The sequence below is a fragment of the Strix aluco genome, chromosome 3 (assembly GCF_031877795.1).
Source record: "Strix aluco isolate bStrAlu1 chromosome 3, bStrAlu1.hap1, whole genome shotgun sequence".
In the NCBI taxonomy this organism is placed as follows: domain Eukaryota; kingdom Metazoa; phylum Chordata; class Aves; order Strigiformes; family Strigidae; genus Strix; species Strix aluco.
Window position 1 is genome coordinate 32,055,873 of NC_133933.1, and position 20,806 is coordinate 32,076,678.

Here is a 20,806-nt window from a genome sequence, read left to right on the forward strand (position 1 = left end):
ATTTAAGCCTTTTTATAAATCTTCTCATGCTGGTTTGATCCTGATTCTTAAGCACACTTACAGGACTGGACACCTCTTACCTAGTTTTTAAATTACAGAAGCTCCTCAAAGGAAGTTAATTGATGACCTGCTCAGTCCTGATTTCTGAGCGCAGGCAGTGGCAGAACTGTGGGTGATGGAGCTCTGGCTTAATGCACCTGATTTGGTACTTGCTCTGATGCGAGGCACCTAGCATGGGACTTGGGTAGAATTCAGGTGTTTAAGCACACATTGTCATAAAATTACTTCATCACAAATATAGTTTGAGTGGAGCCTTAATTTTCAAATCCTGGGAGGTATCTAATCCAGAGGCGCCTTAACTTTTATTCTGAAATTTCCATGGCGCTCAGTGCCTCTGGATAGGTGAAGAGCTCTTGATTATTCTGGACATTGTTATATGTGTTGCTGTGCTTCATTCACTTATCATTCAGTGTGAAATATAGAAATATTTCTGTTGTTACCCTCTAACCAGTAGACTAAAAATATAACACTTTGGTACCCTAGATCCCTCAACCATAGATGTTCACTCAAGGAGTAGGCAATTCTACAGACACACCAATAATCAGATAAATGACTCCCTTGTTCAAAGGCCGTGTTATATCTCCTTTTCATGTGTGATAGCTCACACCCATAATAGCCTTAAAGACTAGGCTCAATTTCCCAAATTAAGTTCCTTGTTATTAGGAGGATGCAGTGAAATTCTGCTGCATGCTTTACTAGAAAAGCTAGTGAACTTAAAATATTTAAGCTACAGTTTAAAGTCAAGCCATTTGAGTCTTTCTCATCATAAGAATGAACACTTGAATATAACACACATGACAGTTAAACTCATTTTAATGAGCTTTGTAGGTGATAGATATATTAAAGAAATGTTTCTGAACTTAACTAGAATTACAACAAAATCAAGAACTGCTTTTTGCTTTTTCAAACATGTAATTGATAATACCTGCAGACATTTAAGCAACCTGTTTTCTGATGTTAATAATGCAAAGGACAATTAAACCAACCAAAACAACAACAACAAAAACCCAATCAAACAAAAAAAACCCCTCCAGAGACTTCCTGGAATAAACACAGGAAAAGATAATTTGACACCTGTTATTTCTGCAAGAAACCTTACTGTTCAAAGAGAAGCAGCACTTAGTAGAAACTGATTATAATAATTTTTCTACTCCCTTCTCCCCCAACACACTTCTTGGGCTACTTTGTCTTGAGATTTCTACTGCACAGGAAAACCCATAACCAGGCTGCTCCTGTGTTAGTCATACTGCAGTGCTGTGTTCTTGATAGTGTAGTGTATAGACAGCACCCAGCACAGGGTGTGTGGCAAGCTACTGATAGCTGTGATTGATACTGCATTGCCGGATTTGGTAAACTGGTAATAAGTTGCCTAAAGCAAGTACAGTGGTGATCTAAGTAATGCTCAATGTTGTTGCAAGTACTGCTTCCCCCTTTACTAATGGACCTTCCTCTCTTTCACAAAGCACTGAGATCCTCGAGCAGTGCAGCAGATTGTTTTGCTTTTTAAAAGGCCTTTTAGCCAAAGATCTCAGACAATCTGTGAGCTACTGCCAATTAAAGCTCCCCTGCTGTGGGCTGGGGAACTACTGTTATAGCCAATTTATTACAAATGACAAAACTGAGACAAAAAATCAAGACTGTTCCTGAAGTAGACATAACAGTATCTGTCCTATCTCCTTTTCTACATTTTGTGGCAGAGACTTGCATTTGAAAAGCCTTTAACTTATTCTAGATAGTATCATATATATTATTATACAAGTAATCCTGTTACTTGGATCTGTTTTCATTTCCTTTCAGATAAGAACTCTTGTTCGATTTTTTTTTTTTTTTTTTTAACTACCAATTGTAGATTTTGCTGAAACTTTAGCTACATAGGGGGAAATTTTTAACTGGGCACAGCACTTAATTCCACTTAATTCAGTGTAATCATTGTGTTAGACTATTCAAATTTCCAGGCATTCTGACTAAAAGATCGTTAAGGTAAGACAAGTAAGTTAAAACTTAGTTGTCATCAAAGTTAACTGACACAGGAGCTAGGTATAAGGCTGCTTGCGTTTTGGATCCTGAGCAATATAGAGAGCAACACATTCTTCTGTTCTCTTCCAGCAGTACCTGGAAAAATAGAGAGATGATCCAATGTGGCGGAGGGGGGAGAACCACACACTCAAACCAAGAACTAAAACACTGAAACCAAGAACTAAACCACTGATGCTACTGAAAAGTAGGGGAAAACAAACAGATTCTGTTCTGATTACACTTGTTCTCTTTACATATTGCTATGTCTTGTGATATTCCAGGGAATTACTCTTTGCCATCACTAATATAAGCCAAACATCATGACATGGAGGGAATGAATGTATATCTACTTATGGGTGAACCAAGGGGGAAGGCATCTATTCTGATCTCAGTGACATGAGGATTGGAACAGAATCACATCAGTACAGATATTATTTTAATCAAATAAGTATCTACGAATTCAATAGTATTTTTCTTGTGGTCATCGCTTTTGTGTTAGCTGTTGCTGTGCCATTCACCGAGGTGGCCAGAGATCAATCAGTGTGCAACAGTGATGTATACAATAAAAGGTGCCTGCTGTACAGATCTGATAAATATCTTAATGCAGTATGAACTGTGCTGGCAGATTCTGCATGTGCATCATGCCATGATTTTGAAAACACACACTCACTGATTGGCCTGCAGGACTAGGAATTAGTTTAAGATAAGTGATTTCACAGAAGTGATGGAACTAATGGTGAAGGGAGGAGGTGGCTACATGTTGGAATCACAGGTGCAGAGAACAGTTCTGAGCACAGCTGGATGGTATCAGCTCTTTCAGCAAATGTTTTCAGTGCTGTACAAAAAGTGCAAATGTCAGCACTAATTCTTATTAGATTTTTTTCCTGTAGGAAAGGCCGTTTTTATCATCTGCCTATAATCTGCTGCATTGCATTACTGGTGAGTATACATCATCCTTCATTTCTTCACGGTGGGCACTTTATCAGCTTATGCTGCTCTTCACAGTTGGCAAGTACTCTCCCTTTCCATTCTCTCTGGAAACTGGGCTTTTTCCCTTTACCTATATCACGTGTGTCATGATTATGAAACAGACATATGCATCCTACTCTGGGAAGAGAGCTGTGTTCTTAGTCTGAACCCCAAATCTTGCTGCACTGATGTAGATTAAACCTGGTCTGAAGCTTAGAGGATCTGCTGTGATTGCCAGTTGGTGTATTCATGCTGTCTACATTTATGCATGGTCTTTTGCATGCTGTCTTTTCTTGGTAGTGCTTATCTTTTTTATTTTCCCCAGCTTTAATCATAAGAGCTGAACTAGAATGAATGTCTGGCTTGTTTCCCCCTGAAGACACTTCTGCCTTGAGGAATAATGGAGGCTATTGCAAATCCTGCATTCACAGATGCTGTGTTTCTACACCAGCTGATGCCCAGGCTGGTGAGGACCAAATACACAGAATTTATGTTCCTGGAAGCTGGGAAATCATGCATTGAACCACTGTTCATCTCTACTCACGGAGACTGGGCACAGACAAGCAGGCTGTCACCAGCAGATAGAGTCAGGGTTTTACCATCCATGGTAACAGTTGATGTGCCCTCCTGAAGGGAAAGAATAGATAACCAGCTTTTAATTTTCTGTGTCCTGTCACTAGCAGAAAGAAAATCCTGCAGGTAAGTATGGAAATCTTTCCCCCTGAAAGAGCACTTCAAGCCTGCTCTGCTTCATGAGGCCTAGCTAAATATTCAGCTGATCTTCCCTGTCCAACACTATTAGCATCAATAAAAACATGCTTCATGGTTCGTTGTTCCCCATCATAAAGCAGCAACCCATTGCCTGACTCTTGGGGGTACACTGCTACCAATCTAACCTAGCAGCCTGCAAGTTGGTACAGCTCTGGAAATTACAGAGAGAACCTCCTGGAGTACTTCAAGCTCCTCTTCTATTTTTCTGATTCCCAATATCTTTTTAAGTCTTGAAAAGCAGTTCACAAGTCAGCAGGGAGCTGACAGAAATCACTAATAGGAGTCCATCCACACTGGAATGGACTCATCATTATCTTGTCAAGCAGAGAAGCCAGGTTCTTGCCAGCAACAAGGTCTTGATTGCACAGGCTGCTGTAAGCTGCAGTGTAAACAAATGTCTTTCAAGATTCTTATGTCTTTAATTAGTATTTGATAGTCCCTGTGAATTTCAACAGAACAGGAACTGACAGAAATATCTGCCTCCCAAGCTAGCCTGACTTGTGTAAACAAAACTAGCTTTTCTCTGTTTTTTCCTTGGGCTGCAAATGTTTCCTAGGAGCCAGTTGAATGAAGGGCACCTGGATCACCTGCCACTGTACTTTTGTACAAATAAGTTCTCAGTTATCTTATTAGCTTATTCTACCTGACTCCAGTTTGACTTCAGTATGAGGATAAATGCTTCAAGGCAGAAGTAGTAAGAGGTGATTTTTTTTATTTTTTTATAAAAAAATCACTTGGAGCCATTCTGATATATTTACAGGGCATATTCTAGGTAGGGTATATTAAAAACCCTACCAAAACCTGATGGAGAATGCCAGTATCTCTGTCCTCAACATACAAGATGAGAAAGAGAGACTATTTTTATGGTGGCAGTAGTTTACAGTTATTTTTCATGATAGTTTAAAGCTGAAGGGTGGGGCCCATTGATGATCTTTTCTATGAGAAGGAAGGTAATCATTTTAATTTCTGTTGCTGGTGCTAGAAGGCTTTACTGTCTGAACTGAAAGATGAACTCATCAGTTAACAAGTGTGAATTGCCACATACCAGCTGCCATATCCAGACATCTGAATTCTTTCTACTTTTCTCAGTTGTTCCTGGTCCATAAGCTATAACCTAAAAAAAACCCACAACAAAACAACAAAACAAACAAACAAAAAACCAACAACAAAAACAAAAGAAAGTAAATGGGGAAGAAAAGTAACAGATTCATCCCAGTGACCAAAGTGTACATATTCATCTTCCAACAGCATTTAAAACATTCTATTTTTACAGAAAATATTCATAGAAGATGACGTTATTTTTACAGACATTAAAATTCACATTACGTTTGGTATTCTCATATTGATTCCTACTGATAAAAAGGGAACTGATCACACCTGCCACTCCTTATGCTCCTCTGCATCCTCACTTATCTACTCCTTCTGCCTCCTCCCACTCTCAGCTTTGCATCTATATCCTTCCTGCTTCTGTTCTTGGAACAGGCACTTCCTCCTCATGAACTCTGAGCCCTGTCAAGAGCCTGTTGAAGTAGAAAAGATTCTTCCATTACTATTAAAAAAGATGCAGACTGGACCTTATTTTTCTCATTATCTGCCCTTTCTGTGTTCTTCCTGACAGTCCCACACTCTCTGTCACTTTGCTGTCAGATGTATTGGATTCTGCAGAGTGTGACTTCAGGCAACCCAGAGAAAGAATATGTTTTGTAAACGATTGTGCATACAGCAGATATCAAATGGTGACAGCTTCATTTACACCCAAACTAGACTGTGTTTGACTAAACTGAGAAGTGTGGTGCTTCAGCACAGACCAAGCTCCCTGGTGCTGTCCAGTTTTCCTTGTTTCCACTTTATGTAGATTGAGGGGAAGGGAAAAAAAAGTGTGTTTACACACCCTGATTAGACTTGGCACCAAGAATGCTGTTCAAACATACAGGGAAGCTGAACACACTTATGAGTAGTATTTGCATTATGTTGGTGTTTCTGATTTGGGAAATGGCAGGGGGGCGGGGAGACAGAGGGCAAGCTGGTTTAATCCCAAAGGAAATGGATGGAAATAAGGTTCAGGTTGATTCCATGAACAGAAGTACTTGAGCTAGGAACCCCCTGCCCTAAGCTAGTCAAATCAAGGGATGAAGACAGTCACTTGCAAAGGGCAGGGCAGGCTAAGACTGAGTTTTTCTGTAGGGGTGCGTGACTTTCTCTGCTGCCTACATATTGCTCTCAGGCCTGGATTCACTCAGTCTGAACAGTAGGCACCTATTATCTGTACCTTTAAAAATATCCCTCTCTTTCAGAGAAATTAAACCTCCCTACCTCTGTTTCAAAGTTATCTCCAAACATACTCAAGGAGTTCTTCTGCTTCATTTCACCACGATGATTGTTTAACCAGCCTTGGAAGGAAAATGGCTCCATAACAGAAGTGGAATTTAGTGGGAAAGGTGTTTCTTTCAGGAGTTCATCTGTAAGCAAGGCAGAGGGCTATCAGTGATGCTTGCTTCCCTGGATCTTGGCAAACATTTTACTGTTGTTTACAGCTTGAAGGGTTCAATTTATAGATATTAGCTAGTCAAAAGTCAGTTGTAACAGCAAACAGTGCTATGGTCATTATCAGGGCTTCTTACCTGAGGTTGTAAGATGCATGTATTATTTGTGTATCCTTTTGGAGTTGCTTTTTTGAAGCTGTTGTCAGAACTGTTGTGCATCCACACTTGTTAGAAATACATTCAAACAGTATGCAATAGACTACCTAGTTTTTGCTGGCATATTCTTCATTGCCTTTCAGACCAGCTTTGGACTGGTATAATCTGATGTACCATCTCTGAGTCTTTGCTGAGTCACCCTTACATACCCCCATATAAGTGGAAGTAGGGCCACAGAACCAGCTTACTCTACACCTTTCATGTAGTTAATACTGGCTTTTTATGTTTCTTCTCCCCTATGTACTTTTAAATACACCAACCACAGTGGAGCAAACTAGTTATCACAACCCTAAATCTAATAAAATGCCTCTTTTGTAGTGTTCCTGGAGTTGTAGCTGGGTTTAATTTCCAGTAATTATTCATAACTGATTTTGATTTAAAATAGCTGGAGGACTGAATGCATAGCTGGTGAAATTCAAGATTTGTGCTGTGTGTTACTGGTATATGAAATTAGCTTTAGTTATTTACCAGCTCACAGTGAAGTGCAGAGATAGCGCAATTGCCTTGGTGATCCTAAGTAGTTTGTTCTGAGATGCCATAGTGAACTCCCATAGAATAATTTCAAGTAATAATGCCAACTGGATGCAGGGAAAACTCACTAGATGTCTGTCTCGCAAATGCATTGAGGTAATAAACTCGCAGCCACGTCTTAGTATCGGTACTAGTAATACAGTAGGTCTTTTTAAAGTATTGGTGAATTCATTACGCAATGTGCTTCTGGTTCTTTTCTAAAGCTGTATTCCACTGCTCTGCAGTGTTTTGAATGTACCATTTCAGTTTTTCATGGAAGGCCATTTCATATGCAGTCTTTGAACAGCATGTGAGAAGGTCAGTGCATCCAAGGGATAGCAGTGTACTGAAAAAGCTACTGCTGTTTAATGGATCATAATAAGCACTGAGTACCTACGTTCATCTCCAGACAACCTGGATGGGATGCTAATCCTTTCATTGTAGAAACAGGTTTTTGCCATTCATATTTCTTCTCCATTATATTAAATTAAATGGAAGAAATCTAGATGTTTCTGCAAATGATTTGTCGTGGCCAATGCCTGTTTCAGGAAATACTGAAAGCAATCTGAAGAAATCTGCAGCAAAAGAAGGAATTTTTTGTTTGAAAGCTTTTTGCCTTCAAGCTTTTTTTAAAAAAAAGCATCATACTTTTTCATTATTTAAGTCAAATACTTAACACCCTTTTATTGGAAAGCAAACTCCTCCAGAGAAATTAAGAAGCACCAGAAGAAAAAATAAAATCTTTACATTAGATTTGTTCTGACTTGGGCCTGGAAATATTAACAAGATCTAGTCTGAACATTTTTTATTTTATTTCCTGATAACACTAAAAAGTAGTGTAGAGGTCACTAGTGATTTATTTTCACAGTGCAATATGTCTGACTTTTTTTTCCTTAATTTTCACAGGTTCATCAAACTTGCTTTGGAGATAATTAGCAATATTTATACACTTTGTCCTTAAATTACGGATATACTCAGCTATAGCTGTATTGGAAAGTTGTTTTTTGGCTAGATACAAAATAAAGGTCTAAAATATTATTATATATATTTGCACACAGCAGAGGAGAAGAAAGACATTTTATCCGAAGGCACTCAGTGCAATTAGTATTGCAATAGATTTTTAAATATTTTGTTTCATTAATAGTAGAAATCTTTACCTTCTAAAGTAATGTGAAGATGATAGAGCTTTTTCTTTCTGTTACCAGAACAAAACAGGTCACTCCTGAATTTAAAAAAGCCTTTTGGAATACAAGAATGTTAGTACCCAGTAGGGTAAGAGATGCATACTGAGAAGCCATGGTTATCCTGCTCAGCTCAAGGGGATACATCATCTCCACAGGTTAAGAATTCCAGCATCAAGCTAACAGGTGAGTTCAGACTTCAGATGCTGGAGAATGGATAGCAAAAAGCTGAGTCTCTAGGGCGGGCACTGTGATGTTTTAGGCAAGCAGAACTATGAATGCTCCCCATGAGTTGCAAAGAATTCAGGGTACAAAAAAGCCAAAGTTGTTTGTGTTCTGACCAAGAAGCATGCAAATCTAACAATGAAAAGTAACTATAAACTTCTAAGTTTGTAACTTAACTTCTGTCACTTATTCTCCACAAACATAATTTTGCTACTTTTCCCTGTCTCTAGTGATCTCTGACTCCAGCTGTCCTGATCAACGGGGACAACACACACAGGACAACAGTAAACAGTGACCTGCGTGTATTTAGGGCTTACGCTTACTATGGAGCGCTGTCCTTTCTTGCTTGTGATGTACAGGTGCTTTCTAACAGTTTCATTTACTTCCAAGTAAAGGTGGACTTTTTTATATTTAGACTTTAAGTTCTTCAGGACAAAAGCTGTCTTTTGACACTTGTCTTGTCAGCAGGCCTTGGTTTTATCTTTTTACTAATTTTCATGTTAATGACACTTGCCTGATGATAGCATAATGACCTTTGAAAACTGAGACTGCCTGAAACAAACCTTTAGTGTGATCCAGTATGATTTGATTGTCTGTTACTGCAGAACAAATAAGAGAGCACTGTGATGATGAAATACATGACATATGTGCGCATATTATTAATAGCCCACTTGACTGAGTCGTCATTTAACCCTGATACTTATCCCTTGCATGATGCTGAAAGCTGCAGGTGCTCTAGTGCTTGTGAACTTGAGCTAATGAGCTACAATGAGGAGGATCCAGTATTTTGCGATCCCACATTTATCACAGTTGAAGCCTGGTCCTTCCAAAGGAACTGAATGTTTCTTTTCAGGCTAATGGCTTATATTTAGATGTTGTTGAATATATTTCTGCTTAGCCTGTACATTAGCCTTCAACAATATCTCAGAGAGTGTGAGTTGGTGTGTTTCTGGAGTTCTTAGGTTCTAGTAATACTGGGAGACAAGGAGACAACATGTTTAATGATGGTAAAGGTAAAAATATGCCAGCAAAATGCAAGAAGATGGCAATGCTAAGCTAGTCAACTAAAAGTCTTGCGTATGTATCTCCAAATAATATATCACCAAGTGGAACATCAAATCTAGTATTTTCTTACATGTTCAGGAGATCCATTTAAATAGTTCAGTAGTAAAGTCCATTTTTGTAGATCATTACTTTTAAATATTCATATCACAGCAATGTATTCTGTATGGGTTTTATAGCTCTCTTCAGCTTTAAATTAGAATATGATGATATCATGTTAAGCTGAAAATACATCATGTTTACCGAATGAGTTTGTAAATATTTAAAAAAGGAAAGTACAGGTTTTAGAGGAAGCTGGTTTCAGTTAACCAATAGAGACTGTACTGAGACTGAGAATATGAAGCTGTGCAAAAATGGAGAGAACAGCTTGTAAGAAAACAGCCAGTGAATGTACAGGCAGTTACAGCCTCAACAGAGATGCTCTAAGGAAGAGCTTAAACTTGCTGGGAGTACTGTATTTCTGATAGCAATAAAGAGGACAGGTAAAAGAGGACTGCCACTGGCCTATCAGTCATATGTGGGTGTATTCGCTTACCCCAAACTCACTTGTTACATGGAAGCTCCCCCTCCCTACCCCAGTGATGTGCCTAACCTTTCTTGTCAAGAAATCAGACCATCTCATTCTCCCAGAGTGTTTCTTGAGCCCTACTATCCCCAGTTCTTTCCATAGCTCTCTTGCAAACCTTGTTTCTTTGAGATTTGTTGCAAAGGAAAAGAGCAATAAAGCACATGAAATACAATATATTGAAATAGCGTCAGCTATCAAACTGATTACATGTTGGCTTTATGAAAAATGATATTTTTCAGTGACATGCTATCCTTCACTTCTAGGCAGCACATTCTAGATGGAACAATCTTCAAGTCACCTTATATGTTCTTACTAATTATGAAAGCCCCTCCATCGTAAATCACTGTGCTGCCTCAGAAACAGTCTGTGCCTGCATGCTGTGGCCCCATCTCCATGCAAGGACGTGAGAAAGTCCCTCACAAATGGTGCCTCCCTCTGTAAAAGCAGAAGACATCCTTACCCAAAATGGAGCAGTTAGATCCTCTTAGTTTTGTTATCCTTTAGTTGAGCATAAAATGGTTCAGACTAGGGATAAGGAGCCAATGCCAGCAATAATATATACCCTGGGATGTTTTTCGCATATGTGCCTACTTAATTCCTATGAAAAGTCTGCTCTATTCTCAATCTTAACAAAAATGTTACTGAGACTAGTAGGAGTTTAATACCTCTGCAAATAAAACCTGTGGACTGAGGGACATAATTTCAGGCATCTAAGTTTGAAAAAACAAGTAGTTACCTCATTCCATATAAAAATCCAGAGTGAAAGTACTGATGGTGACTGATTACTTTGGGGGTAGTTGGTTCATTTCACTGTTGTTGAGTATAGATGCAGAAACATTTAGCTGAAAATAGAGCACTCACTTGGTGTAATCATACATTTCCTTGTGTAACTGTATTTGTTTTTGTAGCATGCCCTGAGAATTGGCATGACTGCTAATTTATGACTTGTCCCTGTAATTATTTCTAGGCACATTTTTCTTTGTGTCACTAAATCTGTGCTGGAAACTAAACAACAATTTTTTTTTTTCCTAATTGAAACAAAGAAGTTTGATGAGGAAAGCTTTGAAAAATATTTTTAAAATAAATATAGCCTCCTCAAAAGGAGATATCACCAGCCAGAAGGAAGGGAATAAATTAGAACAACAAAATTGCAAGATTTACACTGTAATTGTGTTTAAAGGCTTTTAGGTCATTGTAATTAAGAATGATAAATTTTATTGAGAAATACTGACCAATCCTAAAATCAGGAAGCTTAGTTTTCATTTCTGAATCTGCATTTTATATGACTGTGGGCATTTCATTAATCATCTTTGTGCATAACTTCTGCTTACATAGAAGACAGATAGGATATTTCATAACAAGTGTTAAGACCTCACTAAATTTTTGAGACAGGGATTTGTACAGCATGTGTGAGCTATTACTACTAAATAGCTTTAGAAACACTAGTGAAAATGTCAGTGACTCCATTAGTGAGTTTTCTGTTTCAGATGTTGCTGTCTGGGGAGCATTTAAGAGCATAAGGAAGAAAGAAGCTACCTTATTAGAGAAGACATACCTGCTATGAAACTGCTCTGAGCTTTAGAGCTCTTAAAAATATTAGATTTTTTTTCACTAAAGTCTGAACAGAATGGAAAACAACTTTATAAGGTATTTCTTCCAATTTCCCCGATAAGTTTATTATATGCATTATGTACTAAAGGTCAGAAGTGGCTTGGTTCCCATGGTGAAGCATTAGGAGAACTCCTGGAGATTACAGTTTGTGTTCTGCCTCTCTTTGAGGATGCTCAGCTGAGAATATTGTGGGAGAAGCAGACAGCTTCCTGGAGACTTTTTTTGGCTTTTGTTTGGTGACTGTTGTCACGAGCAGATCTAGGCTCTAGAGAGCCTAATGAACTTCTCAGAGCAGTCCTGGCTTCAGAGAATATTCAGCCTGCAGTCCTGGGTTTTGGATGATGTGTTGTAGTTTGGGATTAAAAAGTTTAGTAGAATTTTCCATATGGTAAATTATAGAAGCCATATTCCAGACATTGTAAATCTACTTTATTTGTGTATTAAATGTTGCTGGCTTAGGTTGGTTTGTCTGAGCTCTTCATCTCCAGGAATGGCTATATACTCACTGGGGACCAGTGTGGTGTGGGAAGTTGTTAAATATGAAGGGAGGGGAAATGGATGAAACCAGTGAGAGGTTGCGTGGTTATACAGGACTGGAGGTTTATAATTCTGTTCCCTTCTTCCACCTATGTACCCTTTGCAGGTGGGCTTCAGGAGAGATATGAGCATGATTTGGAAGTTACTTAAAGGATTTATTATCACAGGATAAAGATGAACAGTGTATTTATGTGGGCATCTTTGCCAGAATAGAGACAGTGAGTATGATATGAAAAAGGAGTAGATTTAAGTTGTTGATAAAATTTATAGAGACAGTGTCTCAGAGAATTGTACAATTATGGTGGGTGTAGACAGTTTAAAATTATTGACTGTCTGTATTGGTTTGAATACTGTTCTGTCTTGGAGACGTTCTGGTGGTTGTTTGCAAAGTAAATTCCCTAGAGGAACACTCCTTAATATCTAAACGCTCATATGCTGTTTCTTTTAATACAAGTACTCAAAGCAGAAAGAAGTAACATATTATAGAAGAGAACTAGGTATGTTGGAAGTCATTAAAAGATGAGGGAAAAAAGAATCACATATTCAGTTTTTCTAAACAATTTCATAGCAAATAAAACTTATTTCCAAAATCATCATTCTTACTTACAAAAAAAAAGTTATAGTATCTTTAGAATTATTTTAATGTACCTACAACAGAAAGGCGCAAATATTTATACAGTTAAGTTCAAAAGAATGGCCCTATATTTGCTCTAGTGTAAATGAGGACAGAATTTCTTCCTCTCCTTATTTTTATTTTTCAGAGGTAGTTTTAATTGAATTAATATTGCCCACTATCCAGTTATCTTTATTCTTTATCTTTCTCTTATTTTCAGTTACTAATACTTCTCTTTTGACCTGCTTTGTTTTATACATCAGTGAAACAAGCCTGAACAGTACATACTGTCTACAGAAGTTGCCCTGGATTAGCTACAGAGGATGACAGTACGGAAGCTGGTTTTTATAGTGGTGAGCTCATCCTTATAACTTGTTTAACAGCACTGCTGAAACCAGAAAACATTTGTTTATAGACCATGCCCTAGGCTGTATGGTATTCCTACTCCAACTGACTGAAGAAAGCACCCAATTTTTTATACTCATTCAGATCCTTAAGTGTTGGCTGCCGTGAATCACAGGCATAGAACTGTGCTGTATTCTAACAACACTAATCAGAGTTTAAGTCCAGACTGTAAATTACACTAGATATGCCTAGAATCAATGAAAGTTTTGCTAGTGAAGTTACTACAGGACTGTTTTTTGTGTTATGTATCTGTATGTCCACTGACAATAAAGATTTTATGGGAATTAAAATTTCATTGATAATTAGAAGTAGATTCATTAATTTGGATAAACAAAAACCTGACATTCTACCTACACCATTAATGTTCTTTAAGATCATTTTTAAACAAGCCTAATTTAGGAAGTCTTTTCTTGCACTTTTCCCCATCAAATTTCACATAAAAGAAGCCCTGATTATTTCAGTGAGCATGGCAGGATAAGCTTTTGAACTTCTGGATAGTTTTGCAAACCATATTCAGTCATCACTGTTTGTTAGCACTGGGGTTTGTCTGTCTGAACTGTCTCTTGTCCTCTTGACTATAACATGGGCATGAAATAGAAACCTTGAGAGAATCTTGCCTCAGTGTGATTCAACTGAAAGTAGCAAGAGTTGTTTTGATAACTGTGATTCCTCATGTCAAAAATTGTGTAAAGTAAACCAAACCAACCTATCTTGAGTGTTCCATGTTTAGACTATAACCTAAATATATTCACCGCTATTGATAAAAGGAAGGGAGAATTTTCTCAGGCTTTATTTCTGCATGTTGTGACAAAAGAAGCTAGTAATTAGTACAAAACAGTTCCAGGGAAGATGCCTCAAGTAAGGATTGCATGCAATGTAAGTTTCTGATTGTATTTCACCTGATGGTACTTGAGTCCCTTTTCTAAAAATGTATCTTTTTAATAGCTACTTCTGTCTATTCATATATTCTGAGTACTCTGCTTTCAGAGGGACTTGCCCTACTGTTGGCCATAAATAAATCAAGAAAAAGTCTGGACTTAGGTTGGGGTTTTTTTGTGTGTGGTGGTTTTTTTAAAGCAATTGGAGCTTGATTGATTCCAATTATAGCTTTCCTCTATGAGTGAGCTGCAATCAAGGGTTTCTTTCAAGATGTTTTTCTTCAATTTTATTCCATTTCTCTCTAAAAAGGTGAGTTCAGGCTTGTGTAGAAATGAACCCGAGAGTGCTTCAGCTGGCACTTTTAAACTGACGGTATTCTGGATTTTCAGAAGAGAGACTGAAAGAAGCTGAAACCCAGCCGTCTGCATAGGCTAGCTACTGGTAGCTTGTTATATGCTACAAGCGTCATCTGGTTGTTGATTTCTACTTAAGAAAAAAAAGAGAGCTACTGAGGGAATAAATCCAAAGCATTATTTCTCTGTCAGTTGGGTATGCCTCCAGAAGGAACATATTACCAGCTTACTCATATCTCGGTCAAACATTGTTTGATTTTTCTTTTTAATTTTTTTTGGTAAACCCAACTCTCACAGTTACAGGAGCTGCTAGCTAAAACTTCTGTAACTAAAAATCTGGGGTATTTTCCTCATGTACTGAGACTTTAAGCTTCTTATTGTCCATGAGAACTGAAAACTGGAAAAATTAAGCTGTTCCCCAGACTGAAAGCCTGCTATGTAACTTTGTTGACTGCTTTTTGCTTACAGCAAGAGTTAAACCAAGAGCATTTCAAGTATTTGTTGTCTTGGCTTAGTGGCTAATCCAAGAGGAGAATCCATTCAGGGTAAAAAGATGTATTGAGCTCTCAACAAAATAACTACGTTTACTTGCTTTATTTTCTTTGGTCTTGAAAAAAACTTTTCAGCTTTAATGAAAGTCTCTCATGCCTTTTGGCCTTTTTACAGCTTTTGAATAAATTACAAGGAAAGAGCTTCTGTACTGGATTTATCAAAAACAATTTCTAAGAGTTCTGTGTTTAAAAAGTGTCAAGATGTAACATAGCTTCTGATTGATTGTCAGGCTTGTTCTTTAGCTCTAATCTTCTGCAAAAGTATTAACAATATAAATCTTTATTTATTTTTTTTTTCTGCACTGGTATAATTAATTTGTTACCGACATATAAGCTCTTAGCTCAGACTGGTGAGGGATGCTTATTGTAAATCACTGTATTGTACAAGAATAGTATGTGTGAAATGATTTTTTTTTTTTATTACAGCAGCATCTAGAGGCTCCATCTGAAATTGTATTTCCTCTGCTAGACACTGTGAACACACAGTCAGAGACAGTACCTGCCCTACCTACACCTCCAGCCCCCTGAAAAAAAAACCCATAAAAAACCAACAAAAACAAACCACCAACACTCAAACATGTCACACAGGTGATGTTCTCAAATTAAAATAAGCTCAAATTAAAATAAACACATTCTGATGTTAAGAACAGTAAGATCTTGGGAGACAACAACATTTTGTTTGCAAGAAACACAGACCCTTTCTCCGAGATGTATATTTCCTAGTCAAAGAGCCAATGCCAAAAGCTGGTTCAGCTGCAAAGTCTTTTGGGCAGGGTTTCTGACTGGCTTACCAATTCCTATTTGCAAAGGCTTGTAAGGTTGCTGTCCCATACATAGGACTCTTCTGTGAACTTTTCATTTTGGTGACAATGATTTAGTCAACTTTTTTTAAGAAAGATGATGTTCATGCAAAAAAAATCTTTCCCTGATTTTAGGATTTGAGTAAGAACTTTGTTCCATTATTAAGACGGCAGGCAGTGACATTTTTATGGTGACTATCAAGCTGAGAAATGGGATAGATGTGGAAATAATGTTTCACTAGAACTTTTGTCTCTAATAGAGTAATTCATAAAAATCATCTTACTTAAGATATTTGGGAATTAATATGGTGATTAAGGATAACTGGTTCCAAAAACTTCTTAGAGAGGGGAACTAAAATTTAACTTGTGGCAAGAGCTATGGAATTTAAGTTATGGGTGTGACCAAAGGAAGACATTCAAGTTTGTCATGTAGTTGGAAGAGTTGCATAGCTGGGTATTACGGTTGTGCATGTGTGCACATGCAGTGCACCTGAGACATAAACTTCCTGCTTTCCTATGATTCCAGGTGCAGGATGTCCCCCAGTCAGTCATCTGCATAGGTGAGACAATAAACTGATTTGAAACAAACAGACCTACTTGAGCAATGGGATTGACTGAACTGGTGGCTTTCACAACAGCATTGGGCTAACTGGTGCAGGAACTGTCCAGGTGGGAATCTCAGGTTGTCCTGGAGATCCCACAGGCAGCTCCTGCTGTGTTTATGCTGATTTGTAGTTTTACATGTGTTGATTAAGAACCTGGCAATGTCATGGAGACTCTCCAGGTAGTTCCTGCAGCAGAACTGATGAGGTTGCACCTAACCAAACCACTTGCAAATTGTCCATAGAAACTGTTCCCGCAGGTGCAGAAATGGTCACATAGTGTAGTGTTTTGTACATAGTTAAGACAGGTGGGTACTATTTTGCACATTAATCAGTAGCAGTGGATCATGCAGATGCTGGGTGTTCATGTAGAGCTGTGGGCCAACAGGATTGTCAGACTTCAGCAAAACCAATTTCCCACTGAAGGTGCTGTTGCAAGTATCCTTGCAATAGAAACTTCACTTGCTGTACAGAAAGCAACCGTCACGTTTGGGAGATCTGATTCCTAAAGATATTAATAAATTAGTTTTCTTTAACAGTCACTCTGTCCTACGTCTTTGTCCAGCAGACGCAAGAGTGGGGTTAAGACTGGAGTATCTACTCCAGTGTGGAAGTTGTAATCACTACCCACAAAGAGAGGAAAAATGGAAGATAGGGCAAGACAGCATGGAAAAAAAATGTTAAATGGATCAGACTCTACATGAACTAAAAGTATCTATCTTTCTCTAGGTGTTCTTATTTCTCAAGAGTAGATCACAGTGTATAGGTAAAGGAGTACAAGTAGGTATAAGGTATGTAGATTCAACTCACAAAAATCTCATTCTGCAGAGTCAGAAATGAAATTTTATTAGTACAAGACTTGAATGGCATGCAAGGATAGAGATACTGGATTTCACACTGTAGAGTTACCTGATAGGTCCTTATGATGGCATCACATGAACAGCCAAGATGCTGTTTGGTAATCATGTATATGATTTTCTTGTGGTTGGGGTAATGAGAGGAATTACTTCCCAAAGTAACTTTAATTTACATAATCAGAAAGAAAACCAGAAACTTAGTCATTTGATGTGGAGAGAATCATTACTGTTCAATCAGATACAATAATTCTTCTAATTCTGAAATTAATTTGCATTACCTGGATTTGGTTTTCCAGTTCGATATTGTCTTGAATTGAAAAACCTGGAATAATAAACACCAGTAAAAAGCCATGTTCATGTTCTATAGGTTAACAAAGAATAGGCAGTAATATTGGACATTAAGCTTTGTGCTAAGAATGGATGTGTCAGATCCTCAGCTACTATCACATGTATTCAACAGGGCTATACCTATTTTACTGATAGAGGGTTTGTCTGAAAGTCCTCCAACATTTATGTCACTAAACAATTTCCTTGTTCACATTTAGTAACTGTTTAACAAATTGATTAGTTAATTGATGGCATTCATACATTTCCTAGAAAGCAGCTCTCTACCAATTTTGCCACAGTCCTGATTATTCATTAATAATATCATTAAAAGTACTTAAATTAAAGCAAGAATGAAAGAGGCCCTATGGAAATGTAGTGTTTTACCTAGTTAACCTAGCATCAGTTCAGTGTTATTTTTTTATATTCAATTCTTCTTGCACTTAGCAACAGTTACTTGTTCAAAAAGTATCTACCAGATAGATGCGAGGAGCACTTGATTTTCATATTTTTTTAAAATCTGATTTAATGAATTTGGGGTATACAAGATAGGATTAAAGATTTTTAGAGCAGCAGTTAACTTTTAACAAGTCTATGTAAAATGCAGCATAAATAGAAAATTAACTATATGAGTCACAGACTGATAAAGACCTATTAGATCACTTTAACTGTTCTTTTAAAATTTACACAGAAAAAAGCTTACTCTTGAATTATTGGTATAAGTTGAGTGCCAAGATCTTCACAGTGAAACCATTTTTCAAAGAGGACATTAGTTGATTCTCCAACATAGTATCTGACAAAATAAAAACATTAGTCAATCATTTTATTAACTAATTGACCAGGCAGTTTCAGTCTTTTCAAGAAGATAGCTACTTGATATTGTGTAAGAGCATGTTATTCTCAAGCTTGGTGTACTTTATTCTGAAGAATGGTTATTTAGGGAAGCTTTCTGTTTCCCTGGTTAGCTGACTTGGTGGGTGGGGTGCTCAACCTTCTGTGGAGGGCCTTGTAGTTCTGCTGATCAACCACAGAGAAGTCATCAAATCCCTTTAGCAAACCTTCCAGATTTAATCCTGGAAATGATTGATGCTATAGTCCCTTGGGACCAATAACTCTCACTTTGCATGTAGTTACTGCAAAAATAACTGACCTTAAATACCATTTCCAGTAACTGCTTCTGTGCAGCTATGAGATAAATGTTCGTATTTAAGAGAGTCAGCTTGCTTATTGCCCATGCATGGACTGATAAGAAAACAAGATGGCTTATGGACTTGTTTGCAAAATGTAGACAGTTGTCAGCTGTGTGAATTTGGGAACTGTTATTTAGCTCACCACTCTGAAAAGGAACTTGGTGCTTCACTTGTATTATTTTATGTTTTAAAAAATAAATAAATTGTGCTGAGATCAGCAGGTCAAGGTTGCTGTAATCTATGGTATGGCAAACACAGAATTTACCTACAGATTTAAAAAAGACTGCACGGACTGGCAAGGGAGTGATGCTCCAGTACAGTCACTCATACTGTGACTGATTGTAAACAAGTCCTACGTGTCCTTTGGGTTAAAGTCACTGCAATGTGTGTTTGAAGAAGGAAACAAGGCTTATATAATTATATCGTGGATATCTGTGTATTCATGTCTGTCTTATGTATCTATAGTCATATTGTCCAGAAACTTTCTAAGAGCTTCCGGGCCCCTTAAGTTTTGCAAAAACAGGGTACACAGAGTAACATTATTAATGCCTCCAGTCTGGAAAAAGCTGTGCTACAAGCACAGATTTTGAACAAAGAGAATCTACAGAGAAGAAAAATGTTACAAACGTCTTGGCTGGGAGAAGGCTTTGCACTTGGGAAGGATTTTGCACCTTACTAGGCATTAAAGAATCCAACCACACAACTAACATCAAACTTAGTTTCTGTACTCATTTGCCATAAGATTAAGGTTAGCTAGTGCATTTTTCTTATAGTACAAGGCACGAAATCATTACTTAGGCTGAAACACTGGGGCAGGCTACTTATTCTTTACCTGTACAATAACTGGCATGCTAGGGGCTCTGATTTATGACTGAGGCTTGTAGGCATGATAAATAATGGAACAGTAATGTAATATTAGACCTTGAGTCACCATACTTCCAAGTTCATTATGACTTCCTCTTGTACAGTATCTGCTTTATGTGGCTGGGAGTGAAAAAACTTTGAAAAGATGAGGGGTTCTGGTTGTAAATCCCCATCTCTCCCAGGAGCACACCTCTGTGTATGTTCAAAAGTATGACATGATTGTTCACTTCCAAAACTTCGGGTGCCTTTTTTCATCATATCAGTGTGAAAACAAGGGCACTAAACACCTCTAAGTGATTTGTTTCCAGGCACCTGATTAGATCTTTTCAATTTGCTTTGTTAATCTAATTATTTTTTTCCACCTCCAAACCATATGGTAGCTTTTGGTTTAATTTCTCCACAAAAACATGACTATATTGGAGTGCAAATCTCTAGATCTACCTGGGATCCCTAAAAAGGCATTCAGCATCTCTCTAACTCATACCATCCCCTGACTTCATGTACAAGGTAGGTTATTTTCCTTAAAGTTACCTAGAGCTACTTATGTTCCTTTATTACAAATAAATATTGTTATCTGAATCACTGGCCCATTGTTTCTAACTCAGAATATATTTCTACTAATGCAAGTGCTCACGATCCACAGACCTGCAATGAAAGGAAAAAAAAAGGACAAGTGCATACATGAACAATGTTTTAAATTAACTGGATTTGTCTTTAGCTTGGAATCCAAGCAGGTGTTTTTTTTCAATGGTCCCTTTTTTAGTTTCTTATATCTTTCTTTAGTTTGGGGGTTTTTTTGAATGAAAAAGCATATCTTTCTAGCTCCACACATTTGCAATCTTCCTGCTGTGACTACCCATGCAACTATCAAAGCCATAGGCCAAAGGACAGAAACAGTACATTACAGATATTACCGCAGTTTTAAATCTTTGTAAATTACATGAATAGCTGTAAACTCTCTTTGGTCAGTTGTATCTGGTTAATATCAAAACAGCTTTTCTAACTTGGCTAATGGTACTGCTGTGACTTGCCTTCTTAGACTTATGAATTCTGTATGACCACAGGACAAGGCTTGGCCCGTCTCCCACTAGAATACAGAATAAACCTCTCATTTCTTTGAAGATGTTGTTCTCATAAGGCAATAAAAGCTAGGCAGAGG

General features: G+C 37.7%; 1 protein-coding gene across 1 annotated transcript in view; it reads right to left on the reverse strand.

The window, feature by feature from the left end:
- Window positions 1-855: 855 nt before the first annotated feature.
- HAAO (3-hydroxyanthranilate 3,4-dioxygenase) overlaps window positions 856-20,806 on the reverse strand; it is a 36,914-nt gene continuing 16,963 nt past the window's right edge. Inside the window, exons 5-10 of the mRNA XM_074820643.1 lie at window positions 18,297-18,386; window positions 17,548-17,591; window positions 6,130-6,275; window positions 4,862-4,930; window positions 3,590-3,672; window positions 856-2,172 (exon numbers count right to left, since the gene is read on the reverse strand). Coding sequence (XP_074676744.1) covers window positions 2,094-2,172; window positions 3,590-3,672; window positions 4,862-4,930; window positions 6,130-6,275; window positions 17,548-17,591; window positions 18,297-18,386 — 511 coding nt within the window. The 3' untranslated portion in view covers window positions 856-2,093. The remainder of the gene's footprint in view (window positions 2,173-3,589; window positions 3,673-4,861; window positions 4,931-6,129; window positions 6,276-17,547; window positions 17,592-18,296; window positions 18,387-20,806) is intronic.